This window comes from Ruditapes philippinarum, unplaced genomic scaffold (genome assembly GCF_026571515.1).
Source record: "Ruditapes philippinarum isolate M1 unplaced genomic scaffold, ASM2657151v2 ctg2173_1_1_1_1, whole genome shotgun sequence".
NCBI lineage: Eukaryota > Metazoa > Mollusca > Bivalvia > Venerida > Veneridae > Ruditapes > Ruditapes philippinarum.
In genome coordinates, this window is record NW_026856084.1 from 1 (window position 1) to 19,533 (window position 19,533).

The window sequence follows — 19,533 nt, forward strand, 5'->3', positions numbered from 1 at the left end:
TTGCTTACAACGTATGGCATCCATTTCTTCTTTTTTCCTTTCTAGATTCGACAGACGCTAAAAATATACCAGTAATATATTTATATGAATTTACAACATTCACATACATTGTAATAATCATGTTATAAAACAATAGGTAAACTTAATTTCAATCCATATATTTGTACTATGCAGTTATATTATGACAGGATTTGTAACATTGTTTGAAACAATAAATTTTATTTGTACCAGATTTTGAATGAAAACAAATCAAAGATATATAGCCCTATAGCTGAAATAAAATCATAGTGAAACTAATTATAGTTCAAAAGATCTTAGCTAAGAGAACATAAACAGTATATAAATAATTGAATAGAATGAGAAGGAAGTTTGAGAAGATTCATTCGGATACTATTAGTTAAAACTGGCAACTAAGCTCATGGAAATAGGTTTTACCGTTATTGTGCAAACGGGATTTTTAGTTCTCTGGCACTACATTTAATTTATATCTGTGAAATTGGGTAAGTTGGTCATTCTAATACTGATGAAAGAACTTCGATAATATATATTCATCTGTGAAATTTCAATCTGAAACCTCCAATGGGTTTTTTATTATATCCTGGACTATCAAAACCCTACGGCTAGATATATGGATATTCTGAATCCAGTATACTGCCCTTATTACTTTGTTGTGCTGGAAGCATTTAATAAGAGAGGCTAATATAAAAGAAATAAGGCTAAACACAATTACTTCAAAAATTAACTTAGTCGCTATGTTTCTCTGCCACAGTTTATGCGCCAGCAAGACTAACAGGCATGTGCGTTATTGATTTCATCAACAATAACATTTAGGTGTTACAGCTGTTACATTTAAAAAAAACAAATCAAAAATACCTGTTGCATTGATGCAACATTTGTTTCAAGTCTTTCGACCCTTTGCTTCAAAACTTCGCAGTCATTCCTCGAATATTCCAAAACATTTGCTCTGACAGATTCCGTTATCTTTTCAATATTGTCTGTCAGCTCATCAGTATGCTGAATGATTGATGCTATTGAAGCTCTACATACTTCAGACTCGCTATGTGTGGTTATAATGAAACCCTTGTTCTTCAACTGTGTTAAATAGATATTCATTTGTTTTCAACGTTATTTTAAAGCTATAAATGATCCTGATTCAGTTTTTTTATCAACCAGATGAAGATGTTTTATATTTTAATAATAGGTACTTGGATGGTGAATTAAATATTATGTTTTCTGAGTTAAATATACCATTTTAGTAACCTGGAAAAATAAAAGCATGTAAAAACTTAAACTCTGGGAAATCAGCAGGTTCCGACTACTTATTAAATGAATTTTTTTAAATACGGTTCCTGTTCAACTCATTTTGTAAATACTCTAAATAATCTTTTTAATAAAATATTTGATTAAGGTTACTTTCCCGGAACAATGGACCGAAGGCTTATAGTACCGCTTCATAAAAAGGGTGACATTAATGACCCAAGTAACTATAGAGGAATTACTTTACTAAGTTCTTTTAGGTAAATTATTTTTTACAAAATTTAAATGATAGATTAAATACTTGGGCAGAAAAATATCACGTCTACATTGAAGCTCAGTCCGGTTTTAGACAACAAATGGGAACCATAGATAACATTTTTGTTTTGCACGGCCTTATTACATATATGTTGAATAACAATAAGAAACTATATGCTGCGTTTGTTGATTTTACTCAGGCTTTTTGACTATTTAGTTACAGATATTATATGGTTTAAATTAATTAAATATGGTGTAAGAGGTAAAATGTTAGACGTTATTAAATCAATGTACGAAAGTGTAGGATCCCAGAATAAAATATCAAAAATGTTTGAGTGAAGAATTTTCATGTGTGTTAGGCGCCCCCAAGGAGAGTCTTTATCATCTTTTTTTTCGCCATGTATCTTAATGATATAGAAGAATATTCTATTATGAAAATTTGAAGGAGTTGATTTAGGTTTCTTAAAATTGTTTTACATTTATATGCGCAGATGATATCGTTATTCTATCTGAAACAGAAGAAGGCTTACATAAAGGTTTATTGTTATTTGGAGAATTATTGTGATAAGTGGAGATTAACTGTAAATATTAAGAAAACTAAAATAATGATTTTCAGAAAAAGGCAGATTAAGACATAACATTTCATTCGTATATAAAGGAGAAAATTTAGAAATTGCCGAAAAATTTACTTATTTAGGAGTAGTCTTTACAACTGGTGGATCTTTTAATACTTCTTTTGAAACATTATCTGGTCAGGCTTTGAAGGCATTATATAAAATTACAACTAGAATTTGATTAATTCCCATGTATAACTGTGAAACATTAACTAGACCTTTTTGATAAATTGATCTCACCAATTTTGAATTTATGCTTCAGAGATAAGCGGTATATATGATTGTTGATAAATTAGAAAAAGTGCATTTAAATTTTTTGTAAAAAAATGTTAGGCGTCAAGACTACAAACTCAGAACAATTTTATTTATGGTGAATTAGGTAGAACAAATTTGAAATGCAGAGAATTGTAAGTGTAATAAAATATTGGCTTAAAATTATACAGCTTGAAGATATAAAATATGTTAAAATAGTTTATGATTTATTGTACAGAGAGTTACAGGTAAGACCTAACAAAAAAACATGGGTTAGAAGTGTTAAAGATTTATTACAGTCGCTTGGTTTTAATGATGCATGGTTATCTCAAGGCGTAGGCAATGTAGATGTATTTATTAGTTTAGTAAAACAAAGAGTAAATGATGTTTTTATCCAAAATTGGTTTTCAGAAATAAATAACTCAACTAGAGCTCGTACATATGTAATATTTGCAGATTTTAAATTTCAAAAGTATTTAAACTGTATTAATATTGAAAAATTTAGAATTGCTCTGTCCCGGCTAAGAGTTTCTTCACATAGACTCGAGATTGAAACCGGCAGGTGGAATAAACCTAGTGCTAACCTTTTGATGATAGGAAATGTAAAAAATTGTTTTATTTTGGAAGATGAATTTCACTTTATTTTAGAAATGTTCTCTATATAATGAATTACGAAAAAATATATAAAAAAACACTTTTGGAAAAGACCAAATATACTTTATAGTTAATCAAAAGTTTGTCCCAAACGCTGTATAACTGTATCTTACATACACTTATTTTCGTTTTGTTTTGTGATTTACTTCCTTATTAATAGGATGGTATCTTTCCTTAGTATTTATTTACAAGTATATGAATTGAGACATGTTGATAGTATATTCTATCTATAGTTTACGTTTTCTGATTGCTAAAATACTGTGTAACTTAATGATATATGTTTTATAAAGTGTGACATTGACCATTTGATTGTATTGTATGCTTTGTTATATGTACTGTGTATGCATGGACATATTGTCCAAATGTACTTTGAAATAAACTTGAAACTTGAAACTTTGTTCTTAGCACGTGTGTTTATTCTTAACTAATAGTTTTTCAAACTTATTATGATTTATACATATTTGGATTTCCAATTGTAAATTTTTATAAGAAAATATAAAGACTATTTTTCAAACACTTGAAAAATTTGAAGATTAAAGTGTTTGATTTAGTATGTCTGATGTTATAAATTATACAAATACATCAATCAAAACCAGAATATGTAACATTTGTACCAACAGGTTTGGGCAAACTTCACTATTTTACAGTGTCCTTGACTGTTATATAAGCAATGATAGACATAATGTCGTCAAAATCCGTACAGCAACTATATCTTCTGGTGGTGTAGTTAATACTGATCTTGACTATTGACTTACTGTTCTAAAAATCAATATCAACAAACAGGTAGTGAGTAATAACCTCATGAAATCAGAGAATTGAAGAATTATGATTTGTCAAGTTATTCATGATGAGGGACGGCCACAGTGACCGTGACATTTTATTGACTAATACACTGACGAACTTTGAAAACGCATCAGTTGGGTTTTTGCTTTTTATAGGGAAGAGCATATATTAGATTTTTTTTTTTACTTACTGAAGGACACATGTGTCTATAATTCTCAGTTTAAAACATGTTACTGTCACTGCCTCTATTGTTCTAAAGGCAGCATGTTTATGCATAACTGTTTCAAAACCCATCCATAATTAATTTATGAAAAAAACAACCATCTATTCATATCCATGACTTTTGACGTATAATGGTAACCTCGACCTTTGAGCTGGAAACCTAACATTAAAATGCAACATGTTTATGCAAAAGCTTTTTTGTTGTTGTTGTTTCAATTCCTAGATTAACGCAAATGCCATATTAGTAATTCTAAAAAAATGCATACAAAGCCACGAACAAAATCTTCGGCAAGTTTTGTGAAATATCGAGGTCGATACGATGAACGAGTAAAAGTTACTACGCATAGCCACGTCCGGAACAAGTACAACTCTTCGCAGTTGACACACCAACCAATGATTTAATGTCGAAAATAATTTCAAAAATAAAAGGTTTCTTCAACATCAAGGTCAGACTAATTAAATCCCTAGAATGTAGTTTTAATTATTACAAGGTATCCGACCCTCTGTTCATTGTTTTAAAATATCGACAGCCTTGTACTTTATCACTTTGATTGAATAAATTCAATATTGAGTGACACTCTGATCCTCTCTGATCGAGTCCTCATATATTTGCAGAGTAGCAATATAAAAGTACCACGGATAGCTGTGTATTGATATGAATGCAATTCGAACAAGAAACATGGCAATGCCATGAAACCAGGTTTTCAATTATCACCATTGTAGATAAATATGTTGTATTTGAAATACAAATACAAGCAACAAACAATGTAACTATGTGCAATGTAAAACATGAATAATGTAAAAGGAATTGCCACTGAAGAAGTGTTCACTATATATTCTGTATAAGGAAAAAAAACAAAGGGCCATAATTAGGTCAAAAATTATCCAATCACAAAACCCCGACAATATGTGCCAGGGCACTTGATGACAAAGCTTCTGTGAAAGTTTGAACAAAATACGTTGAGAAATGTAGGATGAGTTCAGCACAGAAGAATGTGTACACTATATATTGATAATTCTGTATAAGGAAAAAAAACAAAGCGCCATAATTAGGTCAAATATTATCCAATCACAAAACCCCAACAATATGCGCCAGGGCACTTGATAACAAAGCTTCTGTGAAAGTTTGGTCAAAATCCGTTGAGAAATGTAGGAGAAGTTGCGCACGATAGAAATTGTTCACTATATATTCTGTATATGGAAAAAAAACAAAGGGCCATAATTAGGTCAAATATTATCCAATCACAAAACCCTGACAACATGCACCAGGGCACTTGATGACAAAGTTTCTGTGAAAGTTTGGTCAAAATCCGTTGAGAAATGTAGAGGGAGTTCAGCACAGAAGAAAATGTTCACTATATATTCTATATAAGGAAAAAAAAACAAAGGGCCATAATTAGGTCAAATATTATCCAATCCCAAAACCCCCGACAATATGCGCCAGGGCACTTGATGACAAAGGTTCTGTGAAAGTTTGGTCAAAATCCGTGGAGAAATGTAGGAGGAGTTGGGCACAGAAGAAATTGTTCACTATATATTCTTTATAAGGAAAAAAAACAAAGGGCCATAATTAGGTCAAATATTATTCAATCGCAAAACCCAGACAACATGCCCCAGGGCACTTCATGACAAAGCTTCTGTGAAAATTTGGTCAGAATCCGTTGAGAAATGTAGGAGGAGTTGCGCACAGAAGAAATTGTTCACTATATATTCTATATAAGGAAAAAAACAAAGGGCCATAATTAGGTCAAATATTATCCAATCCCAAAACCCCGACAATATGCGCCAGGGCACTTGATGACAAAGCTTCTGTGAAAGTTTGGTCAAAATCCGTTGAGAAATGTAGAAGGAGTTGCGCACAGAAGAAATTGTTTACGCCCGCCCGCCCGTCCGCCCGCCGACATACCTCAATCTAATAACCAGTTTTTTCCTTCGGAAAACCTGGTTAAAAATCAGCGGATATAGTAATAATTGAAGAAAATGAAAAAGGAATTGCATACACGAAAAATTCATTTTATACATTATCAAATACTACAATTCTGCTCCATAGTATGTACTTATTTGAAGTGAATTCACAAAAGGATTAACCTATTTGAAAAACGGAGATAGCTGTTAGAAATGAATAATTTATGTAAGGTCTGTAGTTAGTAAAATTATCCAAAACATAAACACATATTTAACGTAATTTATTTGAAGTCCGATAACCTTATTTTTTCCTTAAAACGGTGGGCAATACAGCAATCAGCATACAAATTGCTGATAAACAAGATATGATTTACCTCTTTCAAGTTAGAAACAGCTTGTTTAACGTCGTCTAATGATTTCAGTTCCTTATCATCTCCAAGAATGTCAAGAATGTTATCTATGCATGTGTTAAACTCGGTGTCATCAATCTCCATATTTGGCGAATGGAATATATCATTTCGTATTTGCAAAGCCTGCAAAATAAATAAGATTTAATTAATGCCCTATTTCATTCAACCTAAGTGTTGTGTTTTATCTCATACCAAACAAGTTCGTCTTGCCGGTTATATTTGCTTGACCTGGACAATACATAAATAAGATTTTATGCTCACATAAAATTATTTATGTCATTGGTCCCTATTCTCATTACTGTACAGAATATTACCCGTTATGCGTCGGGTTTTAGCTAAGTACGTCTTAGCCAATCGATATCAAGACCTAAATCATGTGATGTTAATTAACCAATGATTACATAAGATCTATCACAAAGAAATAATTTTGGCGAGGAATGATTCTCGCCATTCTTTATTTCTAAAATTCACCTCCTCCAATTCCATCCTCTTTCAAATTTTGTTGTTGATATAAATACCAATACAGTCGTTTCTCTTATTTTTCATCTCAAAATACTTATGCAACTATTTATGATGTACACCATAAATATAAATGTATATTGTTCATGCAAAGATTGATAAAACTAGTCGATGTTATATTACCTCTTTCAAAAATTTTATTGGTTGTCATAAATACTTATGAATACACTTATTCATGTATAGAATGTGTTAAATATTTTTCAAGGATGTAGCCCTGCATCAAGTGGTACTTGACACAAGATAAAAGGCCGCACAGGTTTCCAAACTATGGTTTTTCCTGGGCGAGTCGACCACGATTTGAAAACTATTTTTTGGTCAATTGTTTTTGATCAGCAATCCATATTATTATATTTGTTTAGGTGGTTTTTGGTTAATCTTTGTCATCTATTATGACTTTTGCTAAGATTGTTGTCTATTTGAAAGTTTATTTTGATTTTGTGGTTAATCATTAGATTACAATGTATATCATAATCTTGCGGGTTTTATCTCCCAGTTTGGTTATTTCGATACAAAATTAATATGTACATGCCATGTTTGTCATTATGTAACATTTGTCATTTATGGCATTTTTTCCTCCCAGTTTGGTTATTTCGATACAAATATGTACACGCCATGTTATTATGTAACATTTGTCATTTATGGCATTTAATAAATGCCTTATTTCATTCAACCTAAATGTTGTGTTTTATCTCATACCAAACAAGTTCGTCTTGCCAGTTATATTTGCTTGACCTGGACAATACATAAATATACATGTATTACAGTGAAAAAACTACTTAAAAATAATGATAGAAGTAAAGATCTATCATAGCAGAAGTTTATTCTTGTTCTACATCAAATCTAAAATTATAACCTGTTGAATAAGTCACATAATTTACCAATGTTAATTATTTTTATAATTGCACAATAAATGCATAATACATGTAGTTGCAGTGAACTTCCATGCCAAAACGATCACATTTAGCAATTCTAAGATATATGACACACAAAGAAAATAAAGATATAAATTTTTGTGTTTTCTTATCAGTAAGAAGATTTCTGAATAATGTCTAAAATTAAATAATGTGTGTTTTCAATTTCAAACTGATTAACATAAATACCTTTTTCAATCGATCTGTTGAAGTAACGCTGCATGAAAAGTGCTCGTGAAAACTAAAGTTGTAGATGAAGATATGTAATAACCCTGATAAGTCAACATCAGCTATGCCAGTTTTTGATGAATATCCCGGCGCTTGTATAAAGCATTTGGCTATTTCCCAAGGTGAAACAACCCATTTCTGTATATCTGTATTTCTCCAGTTGGGTTGAGGCGGTGTCGATGCGTGATTGTTCAATACTTCTTCCAAAACAATATCGCATATTTTATTCGGACATGGTTTTGCTTTTAAGTCCATACAACTGCAATGGGTTTGAACCAAGGGGCAAAAAGGTCTGCCGCTGGATTGATCTTTAATGCATCTGTGTATTGGTCGTAATGTTTTGATACAACACTGGTTGCACGGGAGACCAGTTGTATGTCCTGCGACACTTAGAATTCTCTGATGTTCCTGTTTAACAATTTTATCTGCAAACCCTTTTATACCTTCCCTAAAATATTTCAAAGCTAATCCTCCTTTCACCCAATTTCTATACTTCGTTTTCTCTATTTCACTTTGATGACTCATTGTTTTATGACGTTTTTATCTTTATCTGAAGGTCAATTTCGTTTTCCCGTTTACTTGCACTTAAATGAAGAAAAACAATAACATTTTACTTCCAATCATGTATATATATATAATTCGTTTCCCCTTCTCTTTCACTTAAATGAATAAAAACAATAATATCATTTCTCTTCTCATCATGTTAAATTCAAAGTAGAAACAATCATAATTGAAACTGATTAAAGTCTATAAACTGTTAAAACAACAAATAAAAGAATGTCAAAATAGCTCATAAAATCAAAACATATACTTAATACATGTAGTTCTAAAAGAATGTTTTTAAAACATTGTAAAAGAATTTCACAACATATGAATGATAATATGTTATCTTTACGAAAATAGTGTTTCAATATTAATACCTGATATCAAAAATCTTTCCGATCTTGAGAACCGGCCATGTTTGGGCGTTAAACCGGATAAAATGAACGATCTAATCTTGTAGGGCGAGATTACTGCGTGGGAGTTTGATAGTCAATCGCATTCTCGGTCCTTAAATTTCCGTTATTTGCTATTTCAAGTTATGATAAATTTATCTCCAAGTGAGCTAGTATTGCACATGTTACACACTAATTATCTTGGTATATTACAAAATCTACCAGACACAACAGGCAATTTATGATACAATATTACTACAGATGGTGATATAGGATTCACTTTTGTAAATTCTATTATTCAGACATTTAATCGATTCTGAGATTTCACTTTGCCAATTTTGAATGAATTGGTCTTTAAGTCTATTTTTAAAATTTTCTTAAACAATGGAAGAGAAGTGGCAACATTATTAATTTGATAAATCTAGTGAATCTCTGTAATTTACAAACACTCGTCCACGGGAGTTACAACACATTTTTGGTCTAATAAAGATTAACCTGACTGTAAATGCCATAAAATAAAATGACAACGATTTGACAGTGAATTTAGTGCTGTTTGCAGCTCCAGCAAATATTACTGTTTCGACAGCATATATAAGTACATACAACTTAAACATCAGAATCACTCAGGGTATTGTAAATAGATCCAGACCATTAAAATGTTGTGAAAGAACAAGAGCTGTCACACAAGTGACGAATGCACCCGAAAAGGTTTCTTAAGCATGCAGGTATTATGAAAAGAAAAGAGAATGAAAGTAACTATTTGCTGAATATTGTTTTTTGTATTATTGTACCTGTAATTTCTAATTGTGATAGCATGAACCTTCAAAATATAAGTGTGACCTTGACCTTTGAAGAAGGGACGTGGTTCCTGGACGCGACAAAATGTAGTTATGAGATAGACATTTGTGCCAAATTATTTCATAATCCCTCAATGCATGACAAAGTTACAGTCTGGACATGATTGTTGTGTAAGTAGAGAAACACGGACAGACGGACATGAACCTTAGCCACGACACATTGTCATGATGTGGTAGATTTGTGCTAAGTTATTTTAAAATCTTTTCATGCATGACAAAGTTACAGTCCGGACATGTATGTTTATCTTCAAACTCTTCTCAAGAGAATAAGTACCTCCAAACTATAAGCGTGACCTTGACCTTAAAGGTAGGGACATATGGGTCTTTGTCGCGACACATCGTCTTGATGTGATAGACATTTATGCCTAGTTATTTTAAAATCCTTCGACGCATGACAAAGTTACAGCCCGGACACAAATGTGTGTACCTAAAAACTCTTACTTTGATGAAATGAACTTCAAAATGGAAGTGTGACCTTGACCTTTGAGGTAGGGAGGTGATTATTCGACGCGTGCTGTAGACATTTATGCCAAGTTATTTTACAATCCTTCCATGCATGACAAAGTTACAGCCCGGAAACGATTGTGTGTACCTATTAATTCTAACTATGATGATATGAAACTCCAAAATAATAGTGTGACATTGACCTTTGAGGTAGATACGTAATTCTTAAACGTGACACATTATCTTAATGTGGTTGACATTTATGCCTCGTTATTTTAAAATCATTCAATGCATGACAAATTTACAGCCCGGACACGAATGTGTATACCTATCTTCTCTAATTGCGATCATGTGAAACTTCAAAATGATAGTGTGACCTTGACCATTGAGGTAGGGACGTAATTGGATGCGACACATCGTCTTGATGTGGTAGACATTTATGCCTAGTTGTTTTAAAAACATTCAATGCATGACAAAGTTACAGTCCGGAACGAATGTGTGTACCTATTTCCTCTAATTGCGATAATGTGAAACGTGACCCTGAACTTTGAGGTAGAGACGTAATTCTTGAACGCGACACATCATCTTAATGTGGTTGACATTTATGCCAAGTTATTTTAAATAATTCAATGCATGACAAAGTTACAGTCCGGACACGAATGTGTGTACCTATTTACTCTAATTGCGATAATGTGAAACTTCAAAATGATAGTGTGACCTTGACCTTTGAGGTAGGGACGTGGTTCTTGGACGCGACACATCGTCTTGATGTGGTAGACATTTGTGCTTAGTTATTTCAAAATCTCTCAATGTATGACAAAGTTACAGTCTGGCACGAATTATGTGAGGACGCACAGACGGGCGGACAGACGGTGCGATTAAATTATTCCTCCCTCCGGGGCATAAAAAGTTTAAATCATTTAAAAATTAAGACAAAAGGGCCATGATGACCCTGGAATTACTCACCTGAATATAAAACTCTCCATGACAAGGAACAAGTAATATTGTTATCTACAAACAAAAGCAGTTATAAAATATAAATCTAAAACTGATACCACCAAGTTCATATTTGTATCTGAATAAAGTGCATGTGTACAAACATTACTGGTTGTTATTGCTAAAAGATGTGTACAATTATAAGAAAAATCAATCAACCCCGGGGGCCCGGGGATGGGCCAACTTTGACCCAAGGGCTTTTATCTGAACAAACTTGGTAGACACCTATAAGAAGACTTCACATGCTGAGTAACTAACCTCTATCTCTTTGGATTTTTAAAGAAGATTTTTGAAGTTTTTTATAATTTAAAAGGTGTGTAAAAGGTGTGAGAAGTTGTATTTTGTATGTTTTGAAAAAAAAACTGGATTTATTGTGAATTATTTTGCTTGGATTTATATGCGATTTATACTGATAGATTCTTGACAAAACTCTGCAGAAGATGGTAACATTAAATTTATGAAATAGGTTTTCATTAAAGGGTTATAGACAAAATATTGATAACCAATTGACTGTTTCTTTGTTCAACATACATTTATTGGAAATTATTTGAAAAGCTTGGACTTAAACACTAACAAAGAAGTGATATTTATACCTTTAGGCACAGTTTAGATTGTTGACCATTCAACTACTAGCATATAATTGTTCATAACTGTTTCTATCAAGCTGGGGTGAACAATTGAAGAGCTAACTGTAGTTTTGTTTCAAATAATACTTGAAATAAATAGCATCAAAAACCATGGGTATAGATATTTCATTATATCGAATGTGTATAGGATGGTTTTGTTGTGACCATTAACATGTAAAATTTTACCTACAACATCATATGTGAATTGTACAAATACAAAATCAGCAAATATATGTTGTATTGTGCGCTCTGTCAGTGTCATCAGGAATAGTGCTCCTAGCATGTACATTATTATACAGACAGAATATATATGAAAACATTACTATTAATCATGACGTTTGCTCCAGGCCCATCAAAGCAATATGCTTTAAAAAACAGGAACAAGTATCAACACTCTACCAACTTATGATGAAACCACAAGTACAAGTTTGTACATATTTTTAACTGAACGGTTACTTATCCTATCATCGGATGTTGAACTTAATCCAGGACCATCTGCAGAGACTCAATCTATTCTCGATGCCATTGCAGCTTCTAACATTAAAACCTCAAAAGAAATTTATGAAGTAAAACATGAAATTCTGTCAGTCAAGTCGGAAATTGTGAGTGCAAAAATGAACTATCATCAATACGAGAAAGATTAGATACTGTTGAGGATTGTCAAAAAATAACAACTGAAAAAGTGAATGAACTAGACAATAAAATGTACAATTTTGAATACTCACATGACATTGTTGTAGATGATATAGATGCACTGGACATGAAATTTGAAAAACATTGTGACATGTGTGATCAACTAGCAGATCAGATTGATAAGTTATTTACAACAAGAATTTAATCAGAATATTTGGTCTTATTGAACAATACAATGAAACTGATGACACCTTGAAATCTTTGATTAGGAAGTCAGTTCTTGATGTTGCCTGTCCTGATATAAATATTGATGATAAAGATATCATTTTTGCAAAAAGAATGGGTAGACAAGATAATGAACTTTCACGAATGGTGCTTGTTAAACTGACTGACTTCAACACTAAACTGAACGTATTAAAAGGCCGTGAGTCACTACGAAATATTGGTATTCGTGGTGCAAATGATTTGACAATAAGGCAGCAAAACACACTTAAAAGTCTAAAAGCAAAAGGTCAAAGGGGTATTTTAAAGGTGGTCGTTTACATATCATACCAAGAACAAACGAGAATGATAGCTCAGGGATACAGAATGGTGTGCAGACGAGAGTTTTTTAAGAGAGTCAATCGTTCAATGTCTCAACACTATTCAGATATTGAAAATAGACATGACGTAAGCACAGACACTATCGTACTAAGCCAGTCTCAAACAAGTTCACTATAGGGTTCAGGTCAAGGTGCCATACAAGATATAACATTTTAGAATAGAATATTGAGGGTTTAAGCAGTAAAGTAGAGAATGATTTATTCATTTATTATATAAACCAGTTTGATGTGATTGGATTAACAGAAACTTGGGAAACTGATCGTTATAAAGCTGATAGTATTTTCCTAATTTTGCCAAATTCATTTGTCCTGCAAAAAATTCAAATAAGGGTGGCCGAAATATGGCAGGTGTTATTGTCATGATAAAAGACTATCTGACCAGGCTTATTAAACAAATTTGTAACAGCTTTAAATTTGGTGTTATGCTAAATATTGACAAAGAATTATTTGGATTTGCATCAAATATTTTGTATGCCTGTGTTTACATGCCACCAACTGGTTCTCCTTTTTACGACAATGAGCTAGAGACAGGCTTTCAATGTCTTGAAAACGAACTTTTTAGTAATGATAATCTCATCTCATCTGAATTGTTCATATGTGGAGATTTTAATGCACGGACTTCAGACTTAGATGATTTTGTTCTATCTGATAACAATGTTCCAATGTTTAGGGAGTATATTTTAAATGAAACTATAACAACAATAATATCCTCTTGTGGTAAGTGTGTTAATAAAGGAGGACGAGAACTACTTTAATTCTGTAAAACATATGGTGTATCTATAGTAAATAAGATGCAGGAAAAGGTGAATTTACATATATCGACTCATCTGGGTGTAGTGTGATAGATATTTTATTTCTTGTAAAATGTGTTTATGTATATTTGTGGTTGATGACATGCCTATTTGCAAACACATGCCTGTGTTATGTTCTTTAAAATTGGAAACAAATCAAGTTAAACCTAATCATGATAATGTAATTAATGTTAATGAAGGTACTGTATGCTATAGATTTGATAGTTTAGGTGATGAACAAATTTACAAAGGCAATCTTGAAGTAAGTATCATAAGCCCTTTCATGAAATGATTGGTGACAGATCTAACAATATAGATGATGATATTAATGTTTTTAGCAACTAATACTGGCTACTTGTTCTGAATTCAAAAGGAAAATAATAATAAGAAACACATGATATAAATGTAAATGGTTTGATCATGACTGTAAGTCTCAGTGATTTGAATCAATATGTTGATTGTGAAAGGAATTTTAATAAGTTGTGTAAGGTAAAGAAGTCAAATTTTGATAGATGTACCCTTCATTCAATTATGGCTTCTGTTGATAACCAAAAGCAATTTTTGAAGAAAACAACAACACAAACAAGGCCTCAAATATCTTCAAATCAATGGTATGATCATTCAAATCAGTTTTTCAATCTGATACAAATACTGTTTATTAAAGTAATGCTGTAAATGATGAATCAATTAGCTATAGTGAAAATGATGTTTTATACAACAACTGTTACAGTGGAGCAGAAAATGAAGTAGAAAACATATTGTTTAATGGTGAAATTACAGATGACGAGATTAAAAATACTATAACTGAGCTGAAACAGTTTGATTAAATTCTATTTACAATGATGAACATTTGTGCCAAATTATATTGAAATCCCTCTATGCATGTAGAAGTTTTGCTCCAGACAAGCGTTTTTCTATGAGCTCTAACTGTGACCTTCACCTTTGACCTAAAGACTTGGTTCATGTGCAGGGCACTAAGTCTCATGGTGGTGAACAATTCTATAAAGTAACATTAAAATTCCTCCTACATGTAGAAAATATGCTCCGGACAACATCTGGATATTTAATCATCTCCAGTGACCTTGACCTTGCAAATATTAACCTAAATTAAATGTGTCACACCTGTAGTCATGATAGTTACCATTTGTGCTACAATCCATCAATAAATGATGACTAAATGGTCCCTATACACATCTTCAAATTTTTATCTGAACTTTGACCTCTATGTGTAACATTGACTTTGGTCGCAGGGATCTGAATTTTCATGCGACACTCAGCCTCACAATGGTGAACATTTGTGCCAAGTTATATTGAAATCCCCCTATGAATGTAGAAGTTTTGCTCCGGACAAGCGTTTTTCAATGAGCTCTAAGTGTGACCTTGACCTTTGACCTGGAGACCTGGATCATGCATGGAGCAATACATATCATGGTGGTGAACATTTCCATAAAGTATTATAAAAATTCTTCCATACATGTAGGAGATATGCTCCAGACAAAATCTGGATATTTCACCATCTTTAGTGACCTTGCATATATTGACCTAAAGTACATGTGTCACAGCCGTAGTCATGATAATGACCATTTGTGTTACAATCCCTCAATAAATGATGATTAAATCGTCCCTATACACATCTTCATATTTTTATCTAAACTTTGACCTCTATGTGTGACCTTGACTGCAAGGACCTGAATCTTGCGCGTGACACTCCGCCTCACAATGGTGAACATTTGTGCTAAGTAATATTGAAATCCCTCTATACATGTGGAAGTTTTGCTCCGGACAAGCATTTTTCAATGAGCTCCAAGTGTGACCTTGACCTTTGACCTAGAGACCTGGTACATGTGCGCGACACTGCTCCTCATAGTGGTGAACATTTCTATGAAGTTTCATGAAAATCCCTCCATACATGTAGGAGAGCTGAACTGATATTTACTTGAAAATTAAAATATAATTAAATTTCTATGAGAAAGTATTTACATTTGATAAGGTAATTACTGTATGATCTTTATGAACAAATACCAAGTCTACAGAACACCATAGTTATCACAGTTAAGAATCTTGAACAATGAATGAAACATGTGTAAATAAATGTTACATTCTTTAGAACATACTCAAGTCCAAGAAAGAGGATTATTTTATGCCCTTTGATTAAATTCTATTTTTAGAATTGAAAGTGAAAGTAGATCAAGGGGAGTAATTGTGTAAGTCATTTATGAACAAAGTAATAACTTTGTTGTCGCCCTTTGATTAAATTCTATTTACAAAATCTGGATATTTCATCATCTTTAGTGACCTTGACCGTGTATATATTGACCTAAATTATATGTATCACAGCCATAGTCTTGATAATGACCATTTGTGTTACAATCCCTCAATAAATGATGACTAAATGGTCCATATACACATCTTCATATTTTTATCTGAACTTTGACCTCTATGTGTGACCTTGACCTTGGCCGCAAGGACCTGAATCTTGCGCGCGACACTCCGCCTCACAATGGTGAACATTTGTGCCAAGTAATATTGAAATCCCTCTACACATGTGGAAGTTTTGCTCCGGACAAGCATTTTTCAATGAGCTCTAAGTGTGACCTTGACCTTTGACCTAGAGACCTGGTTCATGTGCGCGACACTGCTCCTCATAGTGGTGAACATTTCTATGAAGTTTCATTAAAATCCCTCCATACATGTAGGAGATATGCTCCGGACAAAATTGGGCGCCGCCCGCCCGCCCGCCAGGGGCGTTCCCATAATACGTCCCGTTTTTCAAACGGGCGTATAAAAAGGGCCAACTCATAACTCTGATAATTACAGGGGAATAGCTTTGTTAGAAATTTGTAGTAAAATATATATTAGTATTTTAAACAAACGAATTAAATTTTTTACAAGTGTATATGACAGATTAACAGAGGCACAAGCAGGATTTCGTTCTGGGTATTCTACTATAGATAATGGTTTTAAACTCTATTCTATTGCAAATAAGTTTTTATGTCAAAAACGTAGAAAGTTGTATGTGGCTTTTATTGATTTTAAAAAAGCCTTTGACAGCATCGACAGATCAAAGTTGATTTAGTTTTACATCATCGGGGCATTAAAGGTAATCTTTTAAGGGCAATAAAAGGTATCTATAATTCTGTCAAAGCTCGTGTCAGAATGGATTCTAAACATAGTGAATTTTTTGAGTGTCCTCTTGGGTTACGTCAGGGCTGTCATCTAAGCCAGATGCTTTTTTCTCTATTTATAAATGAACTGTACGATGCTATAGCAACCAGTGGTATTGCTGGAATACAGCTGTCACCACATACTGTAATAATTTTACTTTTACTATTTGCTGATCATATTGCTTTGACTGCTGATACTGTAAATGGGTTACAACAACAATTAAATATTTTGTCAAAATATTGTAATGATTGGAAATTATCTGTTAATATAGAAAAGTCTAAAATTTAGAAAAGGTGTCTACTTATCTCGTCATGAAAAATGGACATATAATAAGAACCAATTACAATGTGTTAATGGATTTTCCTATGTTGGATTATATTAAGAATTTTTAACTTTTCTCTTTTGGTTGCCATGGCAACCAGAGTTCTGCGTGGAATTAAATTAGATCAAAAGAATTTTTTCAAAGTTTTTACTTTCAACATATTAGGAAAATCAATGACCTTTCTGGGACTGGGCCAATTTGAACCCCTGGGCTTTTATTTGAAAATTGGTAGACACTCACAAGAAGATGTTTCATGCCAAATAATTATCTAGCTCTAGCTTTTTGGGTTCTTTAAAAACAAGAGCTGTCACAGGAGACAGCCTAGCTCGACTAATAAAATACTGGACGCAGTAAGGAGGACAAAACTATGAAAGAAAAATCAATTATGTATTAATATGTATTAAGTTATAGTAAAAAAATAACATTTGTTAACATAAATTCCAAGATCAAGGGAAATAATTCTAGAAATAGTCACGCTAGAGTTATGAACCCTGTCACACAACATGTGTGTTATGATAAGAAATATATATTTGAAGTTTGAAGTAGATACCTTTAAATGTAAAGAAGTTATAATATTTCTTAAAGAAAATCCTAAGTTCAAAGAGAGATAAATCTGTGACAATTGCTTCAAGAGTTATGAACATTGTCACATAAAATGTAATTGATGATAAGGAATAAGTATTTGAAGTTTGAAGTAGATACCTTTAAAACTAAAAAAGTTATAGTAAAAAATAACATTTTTCTAGTAAAAAAATCTAAGTTTATGGGGAGATAATTCTTGCAATATTGGTGCTAGAGTTATGAACCTTGTCACATAAGATATGGATGATGATAAGGTACATATATTTGAAGTATGAAGTTGATCCCTTTAGAAATAAATAAGTTACTGTAACTCTAGCACAAATAATTTCAGATTTATCTCCCCTTGAACTTAAAATTTTCCTTAAAAAAATATTATTTTTTACTGTAACTTACAGTAAAAAATAATATTTTTTTAAGGAAAATTTTAAGTTACAGTAAAAAATAATATTTTTTTAAGGAAAATTTTAAGTTCAAGGGGAGATAAATCTGAAATTATTTGTGCTAGAGTTACGAACCTTGTCACATAAGATGGGGATGATGATAAGGTACATATATTTGAAGTATGAGGGTGATCCCTTAAGAAATAAAGAAGTAACAGTAAAAAATATTATTTTTTAAGGAAAATTCTAAGTTCAAGGGGAGATAAATCTGAAAATATTGGTGCTAGAGTTATGAACCTTGTCACATAAGATGTGGTTGATGATAAGGAACATATATTTGAAGTTTGAAGTTGATACCTTAAGAAATGACAAAGTTATAGTGAAAAATATTTTACTGCACCAAAACTTTAATCTGAAATCTGGACGCGGACGCCGACGCCGGGGCGAGTAGGACAGCTCTCCATATACTTTGTATAGTCGAGCTAAAAAGACATTTTCAGTTTTTTCTCAGACTTCTGCATAGAATTAAAGTCATTGAACGATTTTTAAAAGTGACCCCCAAAGGAACTTTCCTGTGAAGTCTGGATGAAATTGGCTTAGAGGTTTATGAGGAGATGTTTAAAGTAAAAGTTTACGGACCGACAATGGCCGGACGCCCACAAAGGCTCACGATGTCACTTTGTGACAGGTGAGCTAAAACAATATGGGAGATCAATTTTCACGTTGAAGAACACCTGTATGACTGGTAAAAAATTGTGACATATGACTAAAATAATTAATTTTAACACAAGATTTAGCTTGTAAATACATGTTATAAATAATCCTTATACATTTACTATCAAAACTTTTGCTTATTTGTTTCTGCCAAAGTGCAGTTCTATTGATGCTATCAAGATCCTTTCTATAATCAATGAATTAGCAATATAACCTTTTACCTTTAGACAGATATAAATCAGGGTTTTCAGAGAAAAAATATAATCAGTGTGATATACCTTTTTCCTAAAGACAGCTTGCACTTCACGAAGAATATAATAACTTTCTAAAAACGTATTGAGTCTAGAGTTATTATATATAATATATATACCAGTATATAAAATTTATAACACATGGGTTTGTGGGTAAGAACAAACAAACAATCAGGCATTTTAAATAACATTTTCTATTCAACATCATTCACACAAAATACTTCT

At 32.3% G+C, this 19,533-nt stretch overlaps 1 protein-coding gene across 1 annotated transcript; it reads right to left on the reverse strand.

The window, feature by feature from the left end:
* Window positions 1-8: 8 nt before the first annotated feature.
* LOC132745340 (uncharacterized protein CXorf38-like) lies at window positions 9-8,603 on the reverse strand (the record flags this gene model as incomplete). Its single annotated transcript, XM_060734235.1, has 4 exons — window positions 7,972-8,603; window positions 6,317-6,475; window positions 874-1,092; window positions 9-57 (listed from the first exon to the last, which is right to left on the reverse strand). Coding segments are annotated over exons 1-4 (991 nt in total), but the record flags the coding sequence as incomplete, so codon positions are not given.
* Between the last annotated feature and the right edge of the window lie 10,930 nt (window positions 8,604-19,533).